Raw genomic sequence first — 24,531 nt, forward strand, 5'->3', positions numbered from 1 at the left:
ATGTATATAGAGTTTATGATATTATTTATACCTCAGCTTCTCTATGAAGTTGCATTTTTGCAATTAGGTCTTTCAAAGATGAAATGGTGCCTAGAAAAGCTTTCCTTTCCTCAAGCCAAGATTCTGGCTCTTGCTTAAGAGGTGGCATCTCTCTTTCACCATATGGAAATTCAGTGAGAGACAGCACCTGTATGCCTTCATGATGGACTGCTCTCAGCAAACCCTACAATAAATATAAAAAGAAAGAAGTAATGCCAGTCATAATAGTAATAATGACAATAACAGCCTTATTTCATACATATTGGAATACTGGTATTTCTAAATTGATCAGCAGAAGGAAACTGTTTATGCTTCCTCGTATCAAGGACAGAAGTGTCACCCAGTTCTATCTGCCAAACAGCAGAACTCATTAAATAGGCGTACTTTTCCTCAGTTTCAAATGAAAATTCCAAAGTTCAGCTATCAAATAAATACTCAAATTTTAAAACGGTTGCTGATGGACACTGACATTTTAAAAACAAAGTCCTGGGAAGCTTCCAGGTGAGCTCTACAATTCACTTTCTGAAATCACCCATTAAGCTAGGGCTTTGTTGCAAAAGACTTGCCATTTTTTTTTAATGTAATTAAAAGCATGATACCCTTATGTTTATAATAAACACATTTGTTTACTTTCATAAGATAGATATTCTTCTACAACTATAATAATTGAATCTATAAAATTGTGTAAAATATGATCATGACATTATCATTAATACACAGTAACTACAATAAATTTCTCAATCATAATTGAGAACAAGCCTACAGTTACAAAACTCATATTTAACATGCAAAAATTCACATAGTTTATCACCAGTATTTTAAAATTTATTAAAATAGCTGACACTTTCAAACATATCTAAATGTCTCTCTTTTCACTAATCAAGCAGTAGCTAAGATTTTGTCAGTATCACTCTTGTTCCATAATAAAAATGATCAGTTCTATTTTACCTTAATCTTTTTTGGAAGTAAATCTGTTGAAGTTTCACCTTCATCTATTCCTTCAGATATCATGTCAGATCCCTGGGTCTGAGCAAGATACATTCCTTGACTCCAGTCTGCACTGGAGTCTAAAATAAAAGGAGAGAAAAACATGAAAGCTGGATTACTGTGAAACTTTGAAGAACAGGCATCAAAAAAGTATATTTGTCTGTTGTGCAACAGGTGGTTGCATGTCACCAGAGTTGGGTCTAAGCCTGGAGACTACCTGTTTTATAGTTTATCTTTTTCAGTTTCAAAGCAGTAACAGCAAAACAAAACTAAAAAACCCCAAACTTAAAAATCCTAGTTTAGTTATAAAAGAGAAACAACTACTTGCACAAACACTTCTGCCAAATGAGCCCCCATAAACATGCTTAGCCTCTGCCTATGAAAAGGATCTTATTAATAATTTTTATTGCTCTTGGAGAAGTCCGTACCTGTCATCATCTCCCACTGCTAGGGAGCTGTAGCTTTAAATTCTATCGAGATTATGAAGCTACACTGAAGAGATAATATAATATGTAAGAGTAATGTAGGAATTTCAGTGAGAAGAAAAAAATAGCATCTGATGCCTCAACTCAACCCATCTCCACTCTAGTCATTCTTCTTCCATAGCAAATTAATATACATGGCATGCTCAGCACTTTTTGTTAGTGTGACAGGCTTCTGCTTCCATCTTGGCAGTAGTTGTTTTTATTTCTTAGAATACAAAGTCTTTAATGGTAAATTTAATATTTAAAAAGCAGATTTAATGTATAACGCTGTTTGCAATCTACAAAAACAAGTTTCTTACCACTAGAACCTCCATCTCTAGCTTGATATGGTGGAGAACGTGCTAATCCAGAAACTGGGATTCCCTGTATTTAGAAAAAAGAACAATCAAATCTTTAATCCTCCCACACCCACTCACAATTAGGGAGCTAATTCTAAGTTGCAGGAAATTATATGAGCCTCTTTGTTCAGTTTCCTCTGCAATCAGTCAAAATGGAGACAAGAAAGACAGCATTCAATAGAGTGACAGACACTCGTTCCCACTTCACAGAGCAGGGCAGCTCCAAGGCAGTAGCACAGGGAAGCCTCTGACAGTTGAGCACACTCCCAAACTGAAATTGCTGAGGAAGGGGGTTCACAATCTCTCCCTAGGCCACAGAAACATTATAACACTTAAAAGCTTTATAATGAACATGTGGTGGTTAACAACAGACTTCAAATGGGAATTTCTGTAGCAGGAGCAAAAGCAGAAACTGAAGTAGTTTAATTAATATAAAATAGGATACATACCTCTTTAGCTTGTAGAGTTTCTATGACTTCCTTTAAAGTATTACATTCTTCAGTCAATACCTGCACTGCAACAAACCTCTCTCTCTTTAATGCTTCAGATTCAGAGATATGCCTTGTCTCCATGTCCATGATTTCAGCAGCATGGAGTTCTTGCATTTGGTCAATTTTTTCAGTAAATTCTCTTATGATCTCTGCAATCTCTTCTGAAGAACATCCATTTTGCAAATCTATTTGGATTTCTGCATTTTTAACAAGGATTGGTGAAGTTTGGATACAGCTGTTGATTTCCACAGTCTTGTCTGTTTGCGACGATGAGCTTTTTTTAACTAGTGTAGACTCACTAGTTGACAAATCACACAATATTTCTGCATCCTTTTTGCTTTCAGTCTTTGCCATTTCCTTGTCTTTTCTCATGTAACTTGCAAGCTTCTCTTGTACTTGAACTAGGTTCTCTTTGACTTTGCACAGGTCCTTCTGAAGATATATCAGACTTGCTTCCTTTACCTGTAAATACGGAGAATCTAAATTGCAGTCCTTCTAAATACTTAAAAAAACCCCAAACCAAAACCAAATCCAACCAAAACCCAAACAACTGTCTATACCATTAGAGCTCAGTTTAGTCCTATTTTAAAGCAGTTATGACACAAGGTAAATATTATCTCCTAAGAAATACAGCTCTAGATCCACCGTTGCACTGTAGTGGACTGTGGAACTATGTATTTTGGCAACAAGTGAAGATTTGGTCTACAGCATCAGTTTTATTCCACTGACAGTAGGTACTGAGTGACCATTTTTCCTAGTGGCATTCTTAGTACCAGATTAAAAAAAACTATAGCATGCACATTTACACAATAAGTCCTGTATAGTCATTTGCTTTAAATACAATATGGAACAATCTGGTTCTTACTGCTAGTTCTTGCTGAAGTTTTTCTGCCTTTTCTCTGTAACTGCTCAGTTCTTCCTTTGCAGAAGTTGCCTCTTCTTTAACTTGCTCTAGTTCAAGTTCATTAATATGCACATTTTCTTTTTGACTTTCCATGAGTTGTGCTCCTACCTACATGGCAACATAAGATATGGAAAATGGTGAACAACCTTATGAAAAATCAAGTATTAACAGTACTGCTCACTTTCACACCAAATTACAAAAGCCACAAATTAAAAGACCATAGGGGAAAACAAATGTATGTTATTTGGATTAACAGAACCTCAGAAAATTAAAACTGAAAAAACATTCTCCTAGATTAACTCCCACAAACCAGCTAAGCGTGGGAGGAAAGACAAGCATGAGAGGAAAGACCGTCTTCTTACAGTTTACTGAACTGCAAGTAGAAATTAGCTACACCATGTAGAAAGCACAGGGTGGAAGGTCAGAGAGTAGGCAATGAAGCCTGATAATATTATTACATTTATAAGACATTAATGACATTCACGCAATCTGCATTTGATGAAAGGTCTTAGTACCTTTTCTGGTCCAGCACTGGGCTTATGATGTCTCTGAAATTAAGAGTTTCAGCAATCAAGCCCATGTTTGGGCTATCAAGCATAGTCAACTTTGACCGAAGGTTTTAAGTTCAGAGGCAACATAATCAGTGGTGGATGGAAATCAGGACAAATGTATACTAGTAAAAACTACTGATGGGAAATGTCTTTGGAATCAAGACTGGAAAGCAAGAAGAAATAAACCAAAAACAAGGCATACATAAACAACCTCCCTCCCCAAAAAACCCCAACTGTACAGACAATTTGCTACCACTCCCTTACGATTCTGAACTCTCTCTTAATTTTTAACATTTTAATTATCATCTCTCTACCTCCATACCATGCAAAAGTAATTCACTCCATCCTATGTCAATTCAAAGTAAGAATAAGAAAGTGTATGTCCAAAATTCAAAATCACCCTACATTCATGAAAAGGAAAAGCGGTTTTAATGCAAAGTGGAAACTGATAGTGGGGTTCATCTAAAAGAACATCCTTTTCTTTGTAACTCCAGGAATAACAGAGAAGTTAAGGTCTACCCCATGCATCAGTATATTCCTATCACTTGTCTCATTAAGATGCGTTTCATTCATTATAGTTTATATAAAATAACAGATTTTAGTGAAAACAAGCCCAAAGAAAATAGCATGTAATTACCTGATATGCCTGCACTTCTTCTTGCTTAATATATTTCTGAATCTCTCCTTTGTGTTTTTCCTGAACCTCTTCTAGTAATTGCTGAAGTTCTAAGAGTCTCTCTTCTTTCACTTTAGCTTCCTTTTGTGCAACTTCTACATTTGCTTTTTCTAGCTCCAAATTATGATTTACCATTGACAGTTGGTCCTCCATCTCACTAAGCCTCTGTGTTAAGAATGATAGTTTTGATTCCATCTCATTTTCAGTTCTGTCACTCAAACTCTGTGTTTGGGCATTCTTGATTGCTTCCTCCACACATTTTGAACCTTCCTGAATTTCCTGCATGAATTTCCTTTGCTCCTGAACTGCATTTAGCTGAACCTGACTCACAAGAGCAGCAGCAATGTTTTCTACTAGTGTCTTTTCCAGTTCTAATATCCTCTTTTTAAGTGTTTCTCTTTCAGCTTTGCCTTGTTCTTTCAGGTCTTTTATTTCATTGTAGGACTGGAACAGTTCTGAATCTTTTTCCTTAATGCATGCCTGAAGTTGCTGCAGTTGTACCTCCATTTTGCTAATGGCAACTCTTACATTCTCATCTGGAGACATAAGCTGGCATTGATCTAGCAACTCTACCTTCTCACATAAGTCTTCCACTTTTTCAGTTCTCCCATCGCTCTTATCTTCTGTATTTTCCCTATCACCTTTCATCAGTGCACACTTATATTTCTCTGTTATTCTTTCATGTTCTTTTTTTAACATACTTATTTCTTGCTTTAGCTGGTTCATTTTTACGTTAGTTTCCTCAAGCTCATTCTTTGTTCGAGATGCCTCTACATTTATGTTTTCTACTTGCTTCTCCAAAGCTTCTTTTTCTGCCAGAGCTGTTTCAAGCATGTGTTTCAGACTATCAGCATCTTCTTGAAAAGCAGCAATGTCTGCAGGTACTTTTTGTTCGATATTTGCCAGTTCCTGCTGAAGCTTATCAATTACATCATTCAATTGCTCTACTTCCTCATCATTTTTTTTCTTCACACGTTCTTGATCACTTTTCAGACATTCTACCACGGCTTCAAGCTCCCGTATATGCTCATTTTGCTCTTCAATAACCTGGGAAAAAAAAAATACAAGAACTGAACTTCATCATAGGTAACTATTAAATCCTCAATTAACTTCTCTCCCTGGTTTCACAGCCACAGTTAAGAACGTATGTCCTCAGAAAATTTCTTAATGCGATGTCTCTTGAAAAGCTTTATGAGATTCAGGGCATCTTCACATAGGACTGACGAAGTAGTCTGTGACCTTAATGAACTGCAAAATAGGTGTGAAAGTATTTGTAACATTTACAGAAACATGAAACACTAAAGTGTAAGTGTTCACAACACCTTTTTCCCAATAGTTTGGTCTAAAGCTCTGTCTTGTCCTTTTTATTGAAAATTAAAATGGAAATGTCTGCTGATCAATCTTCTTATGAAGTCAAGGTTTAATATATTATTTTTACTCACAGAATTCCAAGGAACCAAGATTTATGAAGTTAAAACTTTCAGATTAATTTTACTGCATTACGTTACATAAAAACTTCCTCCAAAAAACCCCCCAAAATATGCTCAAGCTTACCATATACAGGCCAGATATGCTCAGCTAGCTTGGACAGTTACTGTGCTCTTTGTGCAAAAGCACCACTCATTCATATGGTCAAATAGATTTATATATGACACATCCAATTAAAATGGATAAGTACTTTAAATACAAATAGATCTTTAATTAATTATGTGGAAAAATACCATTATAACATGTATTTTAGTCTGACTGCACAAAAGACCTACCAGTTGACTCTGACATTTCCCATCACAAACCTAAATACGTGTATGTCTGTTCTTGTGTGTGCACACACATACACAGATGTGCACAAAACCAGACAGGGCAGGTAGAATCCATAAACCTAGACCATAATTATTTCTTTGTGCTATAGTTTAAATGAAAGTAAAGAGACACAAAGTTATAGAAGTATTTATTTTTAAATATATATGACTATCCAAACAAAATTCAAAAGAGAGATTGCTGAAGACAGATTAAGAGAGTGAGAATAATACTTTCCTAGATTAGTTCTAAATACACTTAAAATTACAGGCTGTGTAAGCGGCTCAAAATTCCAAGGAATTCATAAAATGATGTAACTGAGCAAATATGAGGGTGATGACTTTATGATGCAGAAAATAGAAGCCATCTTATATCAGCTTCTAACAAGAAACAGATGAGTAAACATAAAAAATGGAATGACTGGCGCTGATGAACACTAAGTTTAATGAAGTATTAACAAACAGAATTAAACCACAAATGATCAGATTCTAGTAGAGTAAGTTTTCTAAACTTAATTTTAAAAACTGTTTGTTAAATTGCAATGGAAGCAAATTCTCATTTGAGTGTAGACAAATGACAAAAAAATCCTTTACAAAGTCAAAATAAAGAATGACCAGATTATAAGTAGTAAGTCTAAGAATCAAAGTGGATATATTTTCTTAAGGGAATGTCTGGAGATCTGAGATGAATAGTGCTTCTGCACTGGAAATGAAAAACGCAGAAGGAAATCTGTCAAAAATATTCAGAAAGAGATATTATAAAAGAAAATCAGTTACGGTACCTAACCTAGGTAAGAATTCTAAAAGGGCCTTTTAGAATTATGAAGAAAAAAATGCATAAGAGAAGAAAGATGATTAAATTAATTACTAAAATAGCCTTGCATTTTCCTTTATCTCTCAATAATTCACTAAGTTTAGTTAAATACAGTAATAAGAAGAGTTTGTAATAAGTACAATATGTACAAAAATAAATGATAAATGTGACTATATAAATTAGAAGGACTGATTTCCCAGTGAAGAACTTATTTTTAAAACTCCACAGAGACTAGAGGAAGCTAAAAACACTAAATAAAATGTGAACAAGTCACTGGTTTTCAGAAGAAAAGAACAGTGATCCTGGTGATTGCAATCAAGTCAGCATAACAGTTTCTGTTCTTCATAACACAATGGAATAAAGGACCACAGAAGGCAAATATAGCAATTAAAAGAAAAGCACTTAGTGGGATGAAGATGTCTAAGGGACTAAAGGAAAGGGATTAACCTAAGAACAACCTATTAATATTTAATACAGATCTCAATCAAGCAGAGTAATTACTTACTGTCCTGGAAAATATAATTGAGTAAGAGGATGGAATTAAGAAAATTAAACTTCATATAACAGGAGAACCATCAATCATTAAAATGAATTATACCTGAATCCTGGGTATTTCTCTCAAGGCAAGAAATGTAACTGTATTACTGTAGTCATTGTATAATGTGAAACCGTTTTGGATTCCTAAAGTATAATCTTTCCTAAATCCAATTTCCTAAATCTAATTCAAAGTTTTGTCATTATTCACGGAGGTTCATTATAACTAAATTTGGTACATAAAAACTCAGTGAAATTATCCAGCTCGGTCAGACTTCTATTTTAGTGGATTCAATATGTCTTACTAGAATGTTACCGTACATGTTCAGTGTCGTGGTGCTGAGGGGTAACAGAATTCCTGCTCTTACCTTACAGAATAATACTTGCTTTGGGGTTAAAGCTTATAATTAATAAATTTTCACATTTAAAGTGGTCAGAATGCAAAATTCATTCACTGAGAAAATCCAATTTTATTTCTATAAAAAAATATGAGACTGAAGGCCAGTTTCTGCTGTCACATCAATGCAAAGTAAGCAGCATTTCTGTTGAAATAAAATGTGCTATATCTGTATAAAATGGAAGCCAGATGATGATGAAGGTCATTATAATAAAACCACATAATTGAAAAATAACAGAAAGCTACAGGTGTTAAATCTCAGTAAAAAAGATTAATCTGCCTCTTTCTTTCTTGCACTCCATTTCTAATAAAACACAGCATTTTGTTGGCACATCCACCATGCTTCAAACTGGAATAAAGATGTTGCCAGCATTGGTATGATGACAAAGTATTTCACAATCTCACAGAGCACAAAAGTTCAACTGCTAAAAAGCCCTATAAAATCCAATATGATCCAGCAGGTGTCACTGAAACATAACACTGAAAGTAAAGTCATTGTAGGGAAGATGGTAGAATGAATGTTGAGATTGAATTCAGCAACCTACATACTACTAAATGTTCAGAAGTATTAGAAGAATAAGGAATGAAGAATTTAAGACGAAATCTCAAGCACAAATAAGGCAGAACAATAAAAAGAAAAAGCAAGTAAAAATTATCCTTCATAAAAAAATGAGACGAAAGAGGACAAACAGATTAAAGTACTGCTTGAAACTGAAGCATTTGCATTTTTAAATTAAGGCAGCAATAGAAAATAATGTAATTGGTGGGGGGACAGAGGGGTTTTTTTCTTTAAACAGCTAGCAACACAAAGTAGGACTCTGAAAAAGATTTTAAAAGCATGTACTTTGTTGTCAGTTGTGACTTCAAGTTGCTGTTGCAGTTTTGCAATTTGTTCATGAAGATGATCTATTTCCTGCTCCTTTTCTCGCATGATGTGAGTGAGCCTCCCAGCCACTAAATGATGGTCCTTTACGGTGACATCTTCAGATTTCTGGATAGCTAGTCCCAGTATTTCCATTTCATCCTACCAAAAAAAATCACCCCCAAACCATGTTACAGTTGTACATAATGTTTTCTGCATATTCTTGTATGAGTATTTAAAGCATAGGAATTAAAATAAACAAATTGCACGGAATGAGAAGTAATGAGTTTTTAAATATTTTGTATGTTGAACTGTGGAATGCTTCAGAAAGAGAAAGAATTCGGCATCCTGACTTTTTCCAATATTTTTTTTTCTAGGGAGGAGGGAGAATAAAGCTCTAGGCTTCTCTGTTACACAATTACCTTAAATAATTTGTTCTCTTGTTCCAGCTCCTGCAAGTGTGTAGTAGATTCCTTTCGCTGAATTTCTAGTTGCATGTGCAATTGCTGAACTTCTTCATTTTTATTTTCTAGCTCCTCTCGAAACTGCTCCAGTTGTTCCTCAAGGTTTGTGACCTACGTTTCCACAACAAATGGTGGAAAAGGAGTAGATAGCCACACCAAAAATTAAATGTCATCATTTTCAAGTGCAATGTCTACAGTAAACTAGTTTGGTATGCACAAAAAAACACAGTGTGCAAGTCCAGAGGCGGGCCACAAGGATGATCAGGAGGTTGGAGCACCTCTCCTATGAGGACATGCTGAGAGAGTTGGGGGTGTTCAGCCTGGAGAAGAGAAAGCTCCGGGGAGAGCCTATAGGGTCCTTCCAGTACTTAAAGGGGGCTATAGGAAAAATGGGGAGGGACTCTTTATCAGGGAGTGTAGGGATAGGATGAGGGGTAACAGTTTTAAACTGAAAGAGGGTAGATTTAGATTAGATATACAGAAGAAATTCTTTACCGTGAGAGTGGTGAGACACTGGAAGTGTTCCAGGCCAGGTTGGACGGGGCTTTGAGCAACCTGGTCTAGTGGAAGGTGTCCCTGCCCGTGGCAGGGGGGTTGGAACTAGATGATCTTTAAGGTCCCTTCCAACCCAAACCATTCTATGATTGTATGATACGAATGTGTACCAAGTGACATTCTGAGTCCTTAAACTGAATGGAATTTTAAACCCCAATAAAATCAGCTGAAACCACTATGAAATTTTTCTTAATTGGGCTGAACTTTGATTTCAGAAACACTCTTGTAAGTCATAAGCATTAACACAGACAGTAACAACAATTATCATGGCTCACAAGAGATTTTCAAAGGGATTTGGACTGCCGTCTCTCCGATCTGTTAAACAATTTAATCTGTATAGTTCACTAAACTCAGCAGAAAGCAAAAACTGACAAACCAAAATATCAGCAGAAACATGGAACGCTTCACATGTATTTTACCTCCTTCTCCTTTCTGTCCACAGCTTCTCGTTCAGCTTGCAGTTGTACTTCAAGAGGCAATTCTCCCTTTACTATGATGGTGCCAAACTGTTTCCCTTCCTCCACCTTTAAATATAAATAATATTATTAATAAACAACTAAATAAGATATACTGTTTTGTTCTCAAGAAAATAAGAAAATAGTAAATACATGATAATTTTAGACCAAGCAATACCTTTTGCAAGTTGTCTGCACTGATGATTAAGGCTTGTTCCAGTTCTCTTATCCTGCATTCTAGCTTCTCAATTTCTTCATTTCGTTCTTGTATATCTCTCTGAAGTTGCTCCTTAGAGAGCAAAAGCTCACTGCATTTGTCTGTTTTTTCTTTTAGATGATTTGTTAACTGTTCAACCTGGTGACAATATGGCAAGAAGATGAATATATTCTACTAGATTGAAAGGGTTTCCTACCAATAGCAATAGCACTCATTTTTGACAGAGAAAAAAATCCCTCTTTTTTCCTCGCAACCCAATTCCTACTCTTTAGGTGAAAGAGAATGTAAAGTTAGGATACTGTAGTGCTACATCCAACAAATACAAACAGCATTTTTTAGAAGTCATGTGTTCTGTGCTATATCACCTACCCTCTAGAACCGACCTTGTCTTTCTGAAACCTTCAGATTTTCTAGTCAGTTAAAAGCAAGTAGCACGGCATCTCTATGCAGCCCACTAAAGAGATACCTTTAGCATCTACAGATGGAATTTCTTGACCCTAAGGTCAATATATGGTTTGCATCTTCAAGGAATATAGTAGTTCTAAAAATCTGTGACAAAATTATTCAAAATAAAAGGTTGATTAGTGACATGCAGACATATCCTAAAACTCACTGGGTCTTTAACATTGAAGAGAATTGCCATATTTCAATCTCAAGAAACAGGAAGTTTTGTTTTCTTGCTGGGTTTGTTAAATGGGACTAAACAGATGTGATGGATGATATAACTTCACTTTCTATAGGGGACAAAGCATCCAAATAAAGCATTCTGAATCTCAGCAGTTAAGATCTTTGTGGCTCAGAAACAACATACAAAAGAGTAAATGAAGTAGTAGAGATAGGAATGATCCCAGTTCTAGCAGTATTTCAGAAATTATTCATCAAATTTATAGATAAGAAAGATATGTAACAAATCCATGGTATTAGGCCTGGTGCACAGAGATAAGACCTGAGTTAAACTAAACAATCGAGCAAGAGACACAGTAAGTAATGTTTGTCCCACTCAAGAAACTGATTTCAGTAATTACAACTAGGAAGTTATGATGGAGCCAAAAAGTAGAAGATTCAAAGCGTTTCAAGAGACAGAAGAGGACCAGAACATAAAGCTGACAGGATGGTATTACTGATGTTATCCATCCATGAGTAACATCAAAGCCTGAAGTAACCACAGAAAAGTCCTGAGAGAGAAATGGAAAAAGAAAAACCAAGTCTAGAGCAGACCCTTTACAACAACTCTCCCTGGAATAAGTTGACAGAGTAAGCTGAAACAATAGTAAGAGAGAAACAAGATTATCAACAGAAATTCCTCGTGGTAAAGCAGAGTAACATTTTAAAAAACATGCAACTATCAAAAAATAAAGCAGCTATCTCAGAAAACCATGAGAAATAAAAAGTATATTTATGAAATATTCCAAGTAACATTGTGACATCAAAATATACTATATAGTAAGACTATACGTTTAATTTCTATCAAATGAGACTTAAGTAATATACTATTGAAAATTCTATCTATAATTTGTAATGTATCACATGCAACACCATCCTGCTCTAAAATAGCTGCTACGCTGTGGTGCTTGCAGACATTATCCTATTGTCTCTCTTTCTACCTACTAAAAAATTCTAATTTAAAGGCATCTAATACAAATCTCAATATTGTAGTCACAGTTACAGCTGTCCTTCATTTTAAAGCATGCTTTAAACTTCTGTTGTACCATATATGCCAATTTAAGAGTATACACGCATGTGTATGTGTGTGTATTAAATCAGAGTAATTTTTACATATTGATTCTTTACATAAAAATAGGGCAATTCTTATTATGCTATCAAATTTTAAATTTGTTTCTTGGGAGATTTTTTTTTTTTAAATGCAATAATTTTAACCAGCAATTCACATGCTACCCATGCTCAGAATTATAAACAGATACGTAACAAAATGAACTCAAAATGAACATCCTGGACTCAGGAAAACTAATCATGCTAAAAAGTCATCCCCATCTGTGGAACATGTCAAGATGAGAGGAGTGTGCACACTCTCTGAAATAGAAGGTAATAGATGCAGAATTTCTCTGTATGTGTAAGTTAACACACACCCAGCTAATTCCAGAACATCCATTGTTCATAGAGGCTTATGACAGCCGTAACACACAGTACTGACTGAATACTCTGACTGTAAGATTTCTTACAAACCTTTCTGTTAAAATATATATTAAAAACTCCAAATTAAATACACCTCTAAACCTGAGAATTATAAGTAAATAAATATTTCAACAACTTACATCTCACATATATCGATTTATGTCCTATTACTGTCTGTGGTCCTAAACTATATAATATAGAATACTAAATTTTGCTAATATTTAAGAATTGAATTGCATCAACTGAACCACCTCATTAAGAACTTTTATTTGAAATTTGCAGTACAACCTAAAAAAAGACATTTTAATATTGAAAATCAGGCAATTAAAAAAAAAATAAAAAAAATATTAGCCTTGCTCAAAAAGCTGGACACAAGAAAACCCACAAAAAATAAAATGCAATTTAATTGACTAACAGGGCATCAAACAAAATGTGCAAAAGCTTCATAATATTTAGCATTTGCACTGCTGCCACTTTTCTTGATTTTGCTAGGTCTAAGAGTTTTCTGTGACTTCCCTGAGCTGCTGTCCCACAGTCACTAAATTTGTTTCAGCAGAGACAGACTTCCACTGGTGAGGTTCAAGTACACACAGAGAGCACTACTACATCTCAGGTGCTAAACCTTGGTGACTCAATTCCTTCAGTTGTGTACCTTTGCTGTAAACAGGATGTCACAAAAAACCATAAAGAACTTGTGAAATTGCTGAAGTAGTCCTGAATGTTTTCACAGGCTTTTGAAAACAGTGGATTTTCCAAATTAAGTTATATGAAAGAGCCTTTTTTATAAGTTATGAAGTCTCTGTATGACTACGACTAAAACCAACCAACCAACCAGACTAAAAAATCCCCAAGACACAGTTTCACCCCTTTGCCCCAACACGTTAGCTTTCATCTAAAGGGATTTACTTTCCTAGCTTGTAAATGGGTGCAGGTTAGGCACACCATAAAATAGCTTCATTACAATATCTTAACAGCTATCAACTGGTCATTTACATGAATTGAATACAAGTAATGTGGTACCTCTCTGGTTTGATGCTCATTGACAGGCTGACTTCTCTGTGGAATCTTAAGCTGTTGTTCCAACTTCTGTATCTCTTGCTGGAATACGTCTCTCTCATGCTCTCGGTCAATTGCTTGCTCCTGAAAGTTAAGAAATTACATGGATACACCATTTGATTTCAAAACTATCTAAATTAAGTATATTGCTACTTCTTATTTCTCTTAATGTGAGGCTGGTAACAGCATGTCAGTATTTTTAAGGTAGCAGAACCTCTTGCAACAACCATTAACAAAGACTTCTTTCATCATTTGAGGCAACAAATTTATAATAAAGAAATGTGATATTAAGAGAGCATAGATACATCCATTATTATTTCACAAAAATGACAGTTTTGTTTCTTCTATTCCAAGTACACCACACAAATACTAATAGGCCAATATTTTATGATTTTCTTTCCTAATGTTTCTCTTGGATATATGTAGCATAAATAGAAATTAAGAATAGAAATTAACCCTGTGTTAATACCGATGAGCAGACAACAACAACAACAACATTTATAAATTGTTCAAATTTTGCATTTCAGTTTTACTTTTGACCAGTTTCAGTTGTTATATCCCAGTCTGATATTTGGGAAATACATCTTTATACAGGAAATAATGTGCAACTGGTAGCATCCAGTGAAGCATCACCTTCAAATGCCACTTTGTAAAACAGACAAATGTTATCAGATGCATTAAAACAAACTAGCTGATGTACCCGATGCAAAGAGTAATGCTTCTCTCTCGCAAAAAAAATATTTTGCAAAAATTCAGGAACCCAGAATAAAACCCCAATCTTTACAAGTTGCAAATTTTAAAAACTCACCTGCCATTTCAAGGAAACAGCAAAATTCTAATGCAGTTATTACAAACAGCTACTCATCTCAATAGTCCATAACTCTCCAGTTGATGCTACTGATAATCCCAAACCATAATGCATTTATGACTATGCGACTTGTAATAGGAATTTTCACTTCTTAACCGTGTCCTGTTATGACACACTAGTTTCAGTGACAAAAATAATCTTGTAACTGTACAAAATTAAATAAAGCAAATCCATTTTTGCTAAGAAGTATCTGGAAAGATCTCATGTTTAATACTGCTTAGCAATAGATTATACAGGGAAGGTGCGACAGGATTATGTAAAAAATTATTCCACCCTATTGCTGTCAGCTAGAAAGTTAATTGAGATTGAGAAGGCACAGAAATATATAGTTTTCTCCCAACAACAGCATAGGACACTTAATAGGAATAAAATGGGAAAAGGAGGTGGGGAAGATGGTGTTTGTTGAAAATAGGATAGAGTCTAAACTAAAATTGCAGAGATGGCCTGTGGCAGGAAAAAGTTGGGTACAATAGAGGCAGCTGCCACGGTGATTGGGGACAAATACACATATAATATAACTGGCTGGAAGGTGTAGCTTAATATCTGGAGGTAGATTCTTAGATACTATGAAGGAAGACTATAAAAGAAACTTAGAGAAATTATATTTTCAATTGCCAAGTAGAAATAAAGCTGGCTACTTAATATGTAGAATCATAGAATAGTTTGGGTTGGAAGGGCCCTTTAATGGTCATCTAGTCCAACCCCCCTGCAATGAGCAGGGACATCTTCAATTAGATCAGGTTGCTCAGAGCCACATCCAATATGACCTTGAATGTTTCCAGGGATGAAACGTCTACCACCTCTCTTGGCAACCCGTTGCAGTGTTTCACCAAATGTCTTCCTTATATCTTGTCTAAAACTACCCTCTTTCTGTTTAAAACCATTACCCCCTTGTCCTGTTGCAGTAGTTAAAAAGTTTGTCTTCATCTTTCTTATAACCTCCACTTTAAGTACTGAAAGGTCTCCCTGGAGTCTTTGTCCCAGTCTCCCCAGATCCTTCTCTTCTCCAGGCTGAACAACCCCAACTCTCTCAGCCTGTCTTCATAGGAGAAGTGCTCCAGCCTCCCTGACCATCTTTGTGGCCTCCTCTGGACCTGCTCAAGCAGGTCCATGTCCTTCTTATGTTGGGGGTCCCAGAGCAGGACACATCACTCCAGGTGGAGTCTCACGAGAGCAGAGCAGAGGGGGAGGATCCCCTCCCTCAGCCTGCTGGCCACACTTCTCCTGATGCAGCCCAGCACACAGTTGGCTTTCTGGGCTACGAATGCACACTGCTGGCTCACAGTCAGTTTTCCATCCACTGATACCCCCAAGTTCTTCTCCACAGGGCTGCTCTCAATCCACTCATCGCCCAGCCTATACTGATACCAGGAGTTTCCCCAAACCATGTGCAGGATCTTGCACAGACTTTAAACTAATTTTAACAGACTTTATTGAACACCATGGATATTCCACAAACCAGAGCAAAAATAAATAGTCATAAAAATTTATGTTTCCTCATTAATCTTAGAAGTTTCCCATGTTTTAAACATTTAAAAACCCTACTAAGTTATACTTAGAAATACAGAGCAGTCTTAAGCAAGCACCTCAAATGAATTTTCAACTTTTAAAACATTAATTAAATTCTTGGGCTGGAACATAACACCATTTCTATCATGTGCTTCTTTATGTTTGCTCAAAATCTGAAAAATTAGCATTTCCCGCTGAACCAAATCTCAGTACAGTTGCCCACCCACCTTCATGAAACCACCCTTTCACCATACTTACATCTAGAAATTTTCTTGTTTTCTCAAGCTGCTTCTCCAAAGCCTGGTTTTGCTGCCTTAAATCCATTAGTTCTGCATTTTTTTCTTGCTCTAGCTCTATGAAACGATTGACCTGTTCTTCCAAGTCTATTTCCAAGACTTTCACTTGCTTCTGAAGGTCAACATACTCTTTTTCAGCTTGACGCTGTACTTCAATTTTTTCTTTCATTAGCTTTTCTGTTTCCTCCAGCAACTCTGGTTATAATAAAAGCATCACACACTACTTTTATATATGAATAGTTAGTAATGTTCTGAAGTAAAACCACTCCCCAAGGTATCCATGCTGTACTCTCTGCAGAAGGATGTGAACTGGTTTGGGTTTTTACTATTTTTCTTTTATAGAAAATATCTTTTATTCTGAGAAACAATCAAGATAACCATTAAAACATATTCATATTAAAATTACTTTACTTTAGTTAGCCTTCAGAGGACTGTTAGCAAAGTTCTATCAGATCACTTCCTTGTTTAAGTTTCATACAAATTAAAAGATCTTTGTATAATTGAAAATAAAAGAAAATGCATGGATTCAAACTACAGCTAGAGTCAGCACAGGGGTTAACAATGAAATACAGAAAACCCAACCCTCTTCTCATCCCCAGCGTCAGTAAAATCAGTCCACTCCCAGTCTTCATCTTTAATATGATACATATAAATAATTTGAAGGAAATATTGAAAGACTTAGAGAGGGTTCCAGGCAGACAGGGAAATTACTGACCTGTAAAACTGGAGCTTTGTAAAATCAATGACTGCATGGACGCCCAGTTTTGAGTCCTCATAAAAAGGCTGGCAAGCATATATAGTAAAGCCCCAAACCACTCTATCAAGACTCTTAAGCCACAGCCCATTGAAGTACATATTAACTAACCGTACGAATCCCTTGAGGTAAAATCCAAACTGTAAAGTGCAATTACATTTGGAGAATCTTTAAAACATGATTGATATTCAGACAGAAACAATACAATTTACTTTCACTATAGAAGAAAGACCCTTTAGGCACCATCATCTTACATCATATTTGACCAATTCTCATTTCTAGGTAACCATTATATATCAATAGAATACAGTATTTATTTATCATAATGACTCAACTGTATTTGGAAATAAAAGGAAAAAAAAAAGGCTACAAAAATATCCCTCCAATACCATCTAAGTATCTGTAATTCGTAGGTGAATAAGATGATGGTTATTCATGAATTTGCTTATTATGTTTAGAAATTATAAGAAATGTTGTTAGCGAAATGTAAAACTGAGTATGAAATACAACATCAAAGCTGCAGGCCAGTAAGAATTACAAGTAATGTCAGTAAGCCAAAAGCCCAATAATCCTGATTAACAATGTCAGTACGTGTAAGTCTTCCACCCAATTACAGATTGGCCATGCAACATACAAACACACCTGCTTGGGAAGCTGCATCGACTGCAGCATCTACTAGGCCTAGGAGAATAGAGAGAGAGAAAACAAAAAAACAGAAGCAAAGTAATTCACATGCCAGCTATAGTTTTCTTGTGGTGCAACAATGTAAGAGAAAATGAAGCCAAAGATAGATGTGGCATTTAATGACAAAGTTGTTGAGATAACTTAGGGAATGTGGTAAGTTATTCAGGTATGCATGACAAATACCTACACATATTTATAGAATTGTTTACCCCTGCAGTTGTTATACATGAAAATAACTTTGAAATATTTAGAAACCTAAAACATACAACAGATAACTAAACTGGAATCATAGGGAAGGATCTCCTTTACTGTAGAGTAAGAAGCAACAGGTTATTCTTAAAATTTCATTGTTCCACAAAGTGGACGCAGGAAATTGCAAATACACACCGAGATGTGTAATTTATAAAAATACCAACATTATAAATTGCCATAGACTTTTAGAAATTAAATGGTAATTTCATCCTTACAATGTAAGCACTGCAATCCTTGAAAGATCAGTATTGCTTAAAACACCACTGCTCTAACTTTCTTCCCCTCTCAAACGTAAAATATTAAGTTATTTGTTTAAGGAAGAATTATAAGACACATTTACTTTATGAAGGTAAATGCTTTTTTTGAGTAAGCAGTTAGTTAGATTACGTAGACATGGTATTTATCTGGAATTTTCACTACCAGTGCTGAAAGTTTTCATTACTGCTGGTAACAGGCTTTCCTTATCATGCAACTTTTGTGCCATTCTTCCCCAAGAGAGGAATTTGTTATAAAAGCATATCTTCTTTGTCTAAAATAGGTACTGCCATCATGTATTTCAATTATATTCTGGTAGCTATGCTTGCTAGTCCCGCTAATACTCTGTTTGGAGAGTACTTAGAGACCAGTATTTTATCCATTGGTGCTAACTTCAAGATAGTCCATCTCCAGCGATAATATAAATAAAAGCAAATTTCCCAAGGCATCAAGCTTTTGTTGGCTTAAAGAACAACCGTGATTTCTCATCACTTCTGAAAATTCAGTCATTTTTTGTTTAAATATCAAGAAAAGTTATCTTCCTAACATTAGACATCAGTTATGAAAGTATCACATTTTGCCCTATCACATTTTTATTAATGATTACAAAGATGGGGGGAAAAAATCCTTCACCAACATTACTTATTACTTTACTTGAAAGTATAAGAAACTCTTGTAGAAAGATTGTGAGGAATACATACGCTGTTCTACTGGCCCCGCATCTGCTCTCATGGCGTCCTTCTGTCTGGAGAGTAACTCCTTTTCTTCCTGGATCTGCTGCTGTTCAGCCTCTAACTCCTGCAATTTATTACCTGTACACAGTAGTTCTTGCTCAAGATGGTCAATTACATCTATTTTTTCCTGGAGTTGTTTTTCCAGAAATGCTTTTTCATCTGCATAACCATCAATGAGGCCTGTGAAACATCAATTTTGGGACAGATTTAATAAAGAACAATTTGAAATTTTTGCATGGTGAAGTCACCATGGTATTCTCACATAAATGCACATGCATGTTAGATACCCTGCACCTGACAACTTCTACTCCCATCCTTGCTATTCTTCCATGATGTACAAATTATAGGAAGGATAGCACAAGTCCAAATACAACTCTTAATTTTTTCTCAGCACAAGACCTCTGGAACAAACAGGAATTCTAAAGCTAAAGAAAGATAAGTGTGTAATTAACACCAGAGAAATAAGACATTTCAAATGAATTCAGGTGCCAGGTGCCACTCAAGGTGCCTCACGACATTCATCCAACCTCAAACCACACTTTCTGTAAGATCATGGGTCTCCTGTAGGTCAGCTATAATACAGATGTCTCCAACATCACAAGGCACCAAAACTGGCCATTGGTGTCCACGTTTAACACCCAAACCACTCCCAAAAGCCCTGTAACAGCTGACGCCTACGAAACAATTTAATTTCTTTACTATTAAAGCACAATTTTTAAAGTAGCACAGAACAATTGATCCTTCTGACAGAAAATTTGGGACACTACCTTGAGAATATATCTTGTATGCTTTTAAAAATTGTTTCATAGTGAAGTAGTTTATCTAGACAACTGAGTGGGAGCTCTATTTTAGCTTTATACATGATATGATGGCCATAAGAAATGGCACCATTTTGGAATGATGCAGAAGAGAGCACAAAGCTAAAAACTTCAGAGAAAACAGTGAATTTCCTTAGAGGGCTGTACAAACTAAACAGAGATCCTGTAATGGTATTGGCTTCAAAAGATTCATATCAATCCTTTCAGAAACATCTAACCACAGAACACAAAAGACATTTTTATTGAGCGACAGAAGGTACTTAATAGGTATCCCATACTTCCATGGTGTGTTCTGTCATGTTTGATACCGATGGTTCCAAAAGACAGACAGGACATCAGTCACACAACGTTTAACTTTCTCAGTTGGACATACACACACCAATCTCACAGGCTTCTTCTTACTAAACCCACAGAATCTAAGAGGTATTTTTTCAGTATCAAACTATGTTTAATATGAAAGTATATAGTCAGTATAAACCTATAGTTTTGAGTCAGTATTAAAATGGATTTTGCCCTGGCTTGAGAATACAGGAAAACTAAAGATGTTTCCACTTGTAGAAAAAGTCAAACCTCTGTGAGCACTTAGTTCCGTAATAGAGAAAATAAAGTAACAGTGGTTTTTGCATATACAGCCTGAGAAACACAGTTCTAGTCCTCATGCATACCAACCATATACTGCTGACCAATTTTTTTTTTTCCAGACTTGGATTCACAGAGAACATAGCTGCATAGAGGGTCTGGCTTTTGAAACAAAAAAATACTGAACTGGAAACCTCATTAACAGCATTTAAAAATTTGAGACAATACAAATTCTAGTAGTTATTCCCAGCATATCAGATACTGTTCACAATGAGTATTTAACAGATTAGAAGTTGAGAGGGCATTCCCAGGTTAAATGGAGTACACACCCCCACCAGAAAGGTATGAACAATGAAGAAGTCTGATATGAACAACGAAGAAGTCTGATAAGATCACATGTCGTGGTATTTACTCCTGCCTTTTTTTTTTTTTTTTTTTAAAAAAAAAGAGATGTAATGAAAGTTGTCAGAGTTCAGTGAACAAATTAGCATTAGCTTTTCTATCACATTAGATAAATCATATCTGACACTACTAAAACACTAGAGGTTTGAAAATCTCAGCCGCAGCAGTTTTTGTGATAAGAAAGAAATGATCAAAAATGACACTTTTATCAAGAGACGACATGAGTACCATCAGATGTATAACAAATCAAGACATTGTTCTGCATACCTATCTACGGAATTTGGTAAGAATATAGTTTGGCTTTGTCAGAGTGTGCTCACAATTCAGTTCAACGAGCAGAAGAAATTAAATAAAGTGCTTTACAGAATTTTTGTTTTGTTATATCAGCACCGAAACAAAAGGTGCCTGTCATTTACAAGTGCATTAATTTCAGAAGTTCACAGGAAAAAACGGATGAAAAAAGATTTAATTAATTCAGGAGCTATAAAGCATTAAAGCAGTAAAAGGAACAAATTAGCTGAATTCCTGCAAAATACTGAACTGAATTAATTCTCTACATGTGACAAACTTGCACCTAACTTAAAAGCTCAACTGTGCAATATTTTTATCAAGGGCTAAAACTAACATCAAATTCTGTCTCTTATATTCCAGAACTGTTCATGAATCAAATCAACACAGCCAGTCTTTCAAGTCTTATAAACTGACATTGCTATTGGTATGGTTAAAATTAAATTCCAGTTAAAAATTTTTGAAGATTGTTTCTACTTTATATGCTTCCATTTTTTTTTCACCAAAAAAAAGGTTATTAGATAAAATCCAGAGAGGGCAAAACATAGCTTCATAGCTGTCCTGGTTTCGGCTGGAATAGAGTTAGTGTTCCTTTTTGGGAACTAGAATAGTGCTGTGTTTTGGATTTAGCTTTGGGCTTGGTATGAGAAGAATGCTGATAGCACACTGATGTTTTCAGCTGCTACCGAGACTTCAAGGACTCTCCGACTCCCCATGTCCTGCCCGTGCGCAAGTGCACAAGAAGCTGGGAGGGAGCACGGCCAGAGCATCAGACCCAAATTGGCCAATGAAATATTCCATACCATGGAACGTCATGCTCACTCTACAGAGGAGGGGTGGTGGGGAAGGAGCTCTCTGTCTCGCTTCCGGGATTGCGATTGCGGGATCTTGGTATTTCAGGATCGCTGGCCGGGAACGGGCTGGGTATTGGTCAGCAGGTGGTGAGCAATTGCATTGTGCATTGCCCGTTTATATTTTCTATTGCTGTCATTATTTTCATTTTACTGCCATTATTAAACTGTTTGTATCTCAACCTGCGAGTCTCCCTTTACCCCTCTAATTCCCTCCCCTATTCCCAGGTAGGGGGGGGAGGGTGGGTGAACGGCTGCGGGGTGTTTGGCTGCCGACCAGGCTCAAACCACAACAATAGCTCTCACTACATTTTTGTGTTTAAATATAGTTTCTTCACTAGCAAAAAATACAAACTTGAGTCTTCTGTTATATTCCATCAGAGCCTCGTTTGGGGTTTTTTCAAGTATTGAATAAAATTTTACAGGTAGATTTTGCCTTCATTTACGTAGGAGCAATTCCATTATCTACAAAGTGGCAGCTAGTAGGTGTTTGCAGTTTCTTTGCTGCTACTAGTTTTTTTGCACAGGTAAATTTTATAACAGAAGTACATTGCTCAAGAGAAGAACCAAGTTAATTTTAGTTTTTTTGCTTGTCTGGTGGTAATAGGATAAAAATACGAAAATAAAAAATGGATAATATGCAGGTTTTGTTCTGTGGTATGTCATCTTCAAATACAATTATGCATGCACTCTTTGCAATAAAGTCCTGCACAAATGGAAGTGTATTTACTGTAAATGAAAAGGCAAGCTCGTAGTACTTAGTGGAGAACCTGACTAAGCCAAAAAATACAGATCCAGAAGGCAAAGTAACAGAGTTAAATTCATAATAAAAACCTTTTTTTTAATAAATAAAGTTAGTCTCTGGTATTTTTTTAAACGTTATTTGTAGCATTAAATCTATGCAGAGAGATCTGACATTATGAGATTCCTACCTTTACATAAAACTTAACATGAACTTCTCTGCTTTGTCCTAATGTATTAGTCTATTTTACTTTATTATTGAAGGTTTGTGAATCTGTCTATCTATATTACATATTTGTGAATTCTACCAAGACAAAAATATTATCCTCCAAGGAAATCAACAACAGACATAAAAGCTGCCTACATTCTGAAATTCATCAAGACTAAACGGTTTTGTTACTCCATCTGTGCAAGAATATAGGTTCTTAGGTCATCTATACTTTGGTGAAAGATTTATTATTTTTAAAATGTTAAGATGTGTTCTATACAAGATTTTTTACACTCTTAATATTAAAAACCAAAGTAATAATGCCTCTTTCACATTTGAATCTATATCCTCTGAAATTAGTTTTCCTCCTTTGAAGTTTTGCTAAAGTTATTGAGAAATGCTGCAGCTAGTACTGGTGTTGATGACACACAATGTTTATGCTGTATAAACTGACAGGCTACCAGCTGTCCTTTGCACCACAATTTAGACACACGGCTTAGAAACCTGCACTTCTTTTCAGGTTATGTGTGTCCCAGCTATTAATAGTGTGTGAATTCACATTGGATTATTTGTCTATGTAAAAAGAAGAGGAAGGCCGGTGGGATAACACTTGGCTATGAAACTTTGTGCTCCCACTTTGAAACAGAGAAGTTTGCTGAGCTTCAGAACTAACTAAAATATCTTTCTGATTACTACTACAGAGATCCTACTTACAGTGCAGGTTTTTCCATCCTTTCCAGATGTCAATTACAGATAATGGTAGAAATAATGGGTGGAAACAAAACATTCAGCTATTGAAACAATAAAGCTAATTCTAAAAAACAAATTAAGTGTCTGTCAGATTTGAACATACTTCCCTGATGTCAGAAAAGATTATTAGATTTCTCCTGTTGTAACACTCTACTATTTTTAATTGTTTCCTTAATACAGTTGGAAATATACTTTAAAAGATCACTTCAACCAGAGTTCAAATTGAAATATATCACCACCACATCATCAAATTCAGAGTGAAGGCGCTATGTTTTTATCCATGTTTGTGTGGAACTAAGTCAAAGTCAAGAGGCAGCAGGTACAAACCAAAATATGGGAAACTGCATTTCAACACATGAAAAAAATATATATATTTCTTTTTCTTTTCTCTCTTTGATGCTGGTCAAACACTGGAAAAGGCTGCCCAGAGAGGTTGGGGACATTGAAAACTTGACTGGACAGAGTCCTGGGCAACCTGCTCTACCTAAGCCTGCTCTGAGCAGGGGGTTGAAATAGATGATCACCAGAGGTGCTTTCCAACCTCAACTATTTATGATTCTATGATTCTAAGTCATTAAAATTTAAGGTTGTCTGCACAGACATGATGAAATTAATTTATTTTGAGGATAATAACACATATCCCACTTATTACTTTTAATAGGTCAGCCAATAAGTGAGACAAAGTTGGGAAATAGAATCACAGAGTGGCTGATGTTGGTAGGGACCTCCAGAAGTCATCTTGTCCATAACTATCCAGCAGGTTGATAAAATTCTAAAATTTGCAAAGA

At 35.6% G+C, this 24,531-nt stretch overlaps 1 protein-coding gene across 5 annotated transcripts in view; it reads right to left on the reverse strand.

Moving 5' to 3' along the window:
* AKAP9 (A-kinase anchoring protein 9) overlaps positions 1-24,531 on the reverse strand; it is a 121,825-nt gene that overhangs the window by 15,419 nt on the left and 81,875 nt on the right. For 3 of the 5 annotated variants that reach the window (XM_042802136.1, XM_042802135.1, XM_042802132.1), the window contains 14 exons: positions 19,074-19,286; positions 17,824-17,862; positions 16,390-16,622; positions 13,719-13,838; positions 10,527-10,703; positions 10,313-10,417; positions 9,297-9,449; positions 8,857-9,036; positions 4,433-5,518; positions 3,206-3,352; positions 2,299-2,802; positions 1,811-1,874; positions 988-1,106; positions 32-223 (listed from right to left, as the gene is read on the reverse strand). In XM_042802136.1, coding sequence (XP_042658070.1) covers positions 32-223; positions 988-1,106; positions 1,811-1,874; positions 2,299-2,802; positions 3,206-3,352; positions 4,433-5,518; positions 8,857-9,036; positions 9,297-9,449; positions 10,313-10,417; positions 10,527-10,703; positions 13,719-13,838; positions 16,390-16,622; positions 17,824-17,862; positions 19,074-19,286 — 3,332 coding nt within the window. The remainder of the gene's footprint in view (positions 1-31; positions 224-987; positions 1,107-1,810; positions 1,875-2,298; positions 2,803-3,205; positions 3,353-4,432; positions 5,519-8,856; positions 9,037-9,296; positions 9,450-10,312; positions 10,418-10,526; positions 10,704-13,718; positions 13,839-16,389; positions 16,623-17,823; positions 17,863-19,073; positions 19,287-24,531) is intronic. The other 2 variants (XM_042802133.1, XM_042802137.1) reach the window with 1 other exon arrangement.

Source organism: Tyto alba, unplaced genomic scaffold, assembly GCF_018691265.1.
Source record: "Tyto alba isolate M040663 unplaced genomic scaffold, T.alba_DEE_v4.0 Super-Scaffold_38, whole genome shotgun sequence".
Taxonomy (NCBI): domain Eukaryota; kingdom Metazoa; phylum Chordata; class Aves; order Strigiformes; family Tytonidae; genus Tyto; species Tyto alba.